General features: G+C 41.3%; 1 protein-coding gene across 1 annotated transcript in view; it reads right to left on the reverse strand.

Annotated features, from left to right (window-relative positions):
• Positions 1 to 1,519, reverse strand: part of LOC119274981 — an 11,430-nt gene that overhangs the window by 2,930 nt on the left and 6,981 nt on the right. Inside the window, exons 10-11 of the mRNA XM_037555747.1 lie at positions 782 to 850; positions 525 to 645 (exon numbers count right to left, since the gene is read on the reverse strand). Of these exons, the coding sequence (XP_037411644.1) occupies positions 525 to 645; positions 782 to 850 (190 nt within the window). The remainder of the gene's footprint in view (positions 1 to 524; positions 646 to 781; positions 851 to 1,519) is intronic.

Genomic DNA, 1,519 nt, shown 5'->3' on the forward strand with positions numbered 1-1,519 from the left:
TGCAACAATTAACTCAACATTCCGTGTATGTACCACTTTATCTCGAGATGACTTGAGTTCAACCAAACAAATAAAGTAACATGGCCAGCAAAGTAAGCTCTTTAAATATGTGGATAGTTTTTACTACACATGAACTCAACATGTAGGGCAACTTCTTCTACCCGTTGGCTTGTAGTAGTATAACAGTTACGCAGTAAGATGAAAACCATAAATGCCTACAAAGTTTTATGCTACAGCCACTATAGCTCTAATATGAAAAGACTCTAAGCCCATCAAATTCCATATATGTACTCTTCATTTACTTACATTTTTTATCAGCATTCAATTCCATAATTATCATGTCGAGAACTTCAACTTTGGAGTAATCATATGTAACTTCACTTTCTTTTTTGAGGGACTATGCAACTTTAACTGTGTAAAGCAGTTTTAAAGCTCTTTTTCTATAAGAAGAAAATAAAAGGAAATGGAAAAAACACTATGATAGGTTCCTCGACATCCATCAGCATGCTTACAAAAACACGAACATTTTTTTCATGGAGGTCAACTGGAACCTGCCTAGACTTGTCGATGCAAAGTTCTCCATGTCACCACTTGGCCATGTGCTGCTGGAGGTGAAGCGGCAGGAGGTGAATGTGCTCCTACACCCTGTAGCGGAGATGCTGAAATATAAACTTGTGATGTTGCTCCGCAAAGATCACCAGGTATGATAGATTATGGCTGGACATAAGGTCCTCCTGGTGAATGAAACAAAGCCATCACTGGTGGTCGTATGGCGGGGCACCTGGTGATGCTGTGGTTTGAGCTGGTGAAGACTTAGGTGGCAGCACCATTGCAGGCCTCTCAGATCTCCCTGCAATGTACAAGGAATAAATAAACAATTACTCTGCATGACCTAAGGATTGAGGAATATTTTATTACTAAATTGCCCTTTATTGCAGAACAATGTAATGCAACCACATAAGGCATTCTGAGAAAGTAACAGAGAAATAACCCGAGAATATCACTCCTCACAGGTTGCGCACATCATAAATTATTACGAACAAAAAAATACACATAATACAGGTAGATGAATCAGACCAGAACAACATGCTCCATTTTATAGGTCCATCAGAAAAAAAGGTGGACTATGGAAGCTCTACATTGAACACAGATCTCAGTATCTCATAGCAAGCAACACGACAGAAATCTGATCTTAGGGCTTCATGCTGAAAGACTAAATACAGACGGAACACTGGAAAAATATGGTTTCTCTACTATGTGCCGTCCACATAATATCCACACTCACCGTGACTACTATACATTTTTTTACAGAAGATCTCTCCCTCCCTTCCCCCCGATTCCCGTCGCGTGTGTGCGTCATCCATCAGAGTGTGCTTTCCACTCAACGTGACTAATACACATTTTTTTACAGAAGATCTCTCCCTCCCTTCCCCCCAATTCCCGTCGGGTGTGTGCGTCATCCATCAGAGTGTGGTTTCCACTCACCGCCCTCACACCTCCTCCCACCCACAGCTATGCG

This window comes from Triticum dicoccoides, chromosome 3B (assembly GCF_002162155.2).
Source record: "Triticum dicoccoides isolate Atlit2015 ecotype Zavitan chromosome 3B, WEW_v2.0, whole genome shotgun sequence".
In the NCBI taxonomy this organism is placed as follows: domain Eukaryota; kingdom Viridiplantae; phylum Streptophyta; class Magnoliopsida; order Poales; family Poaceae; genus Triticum; species Triticum dicoccoides.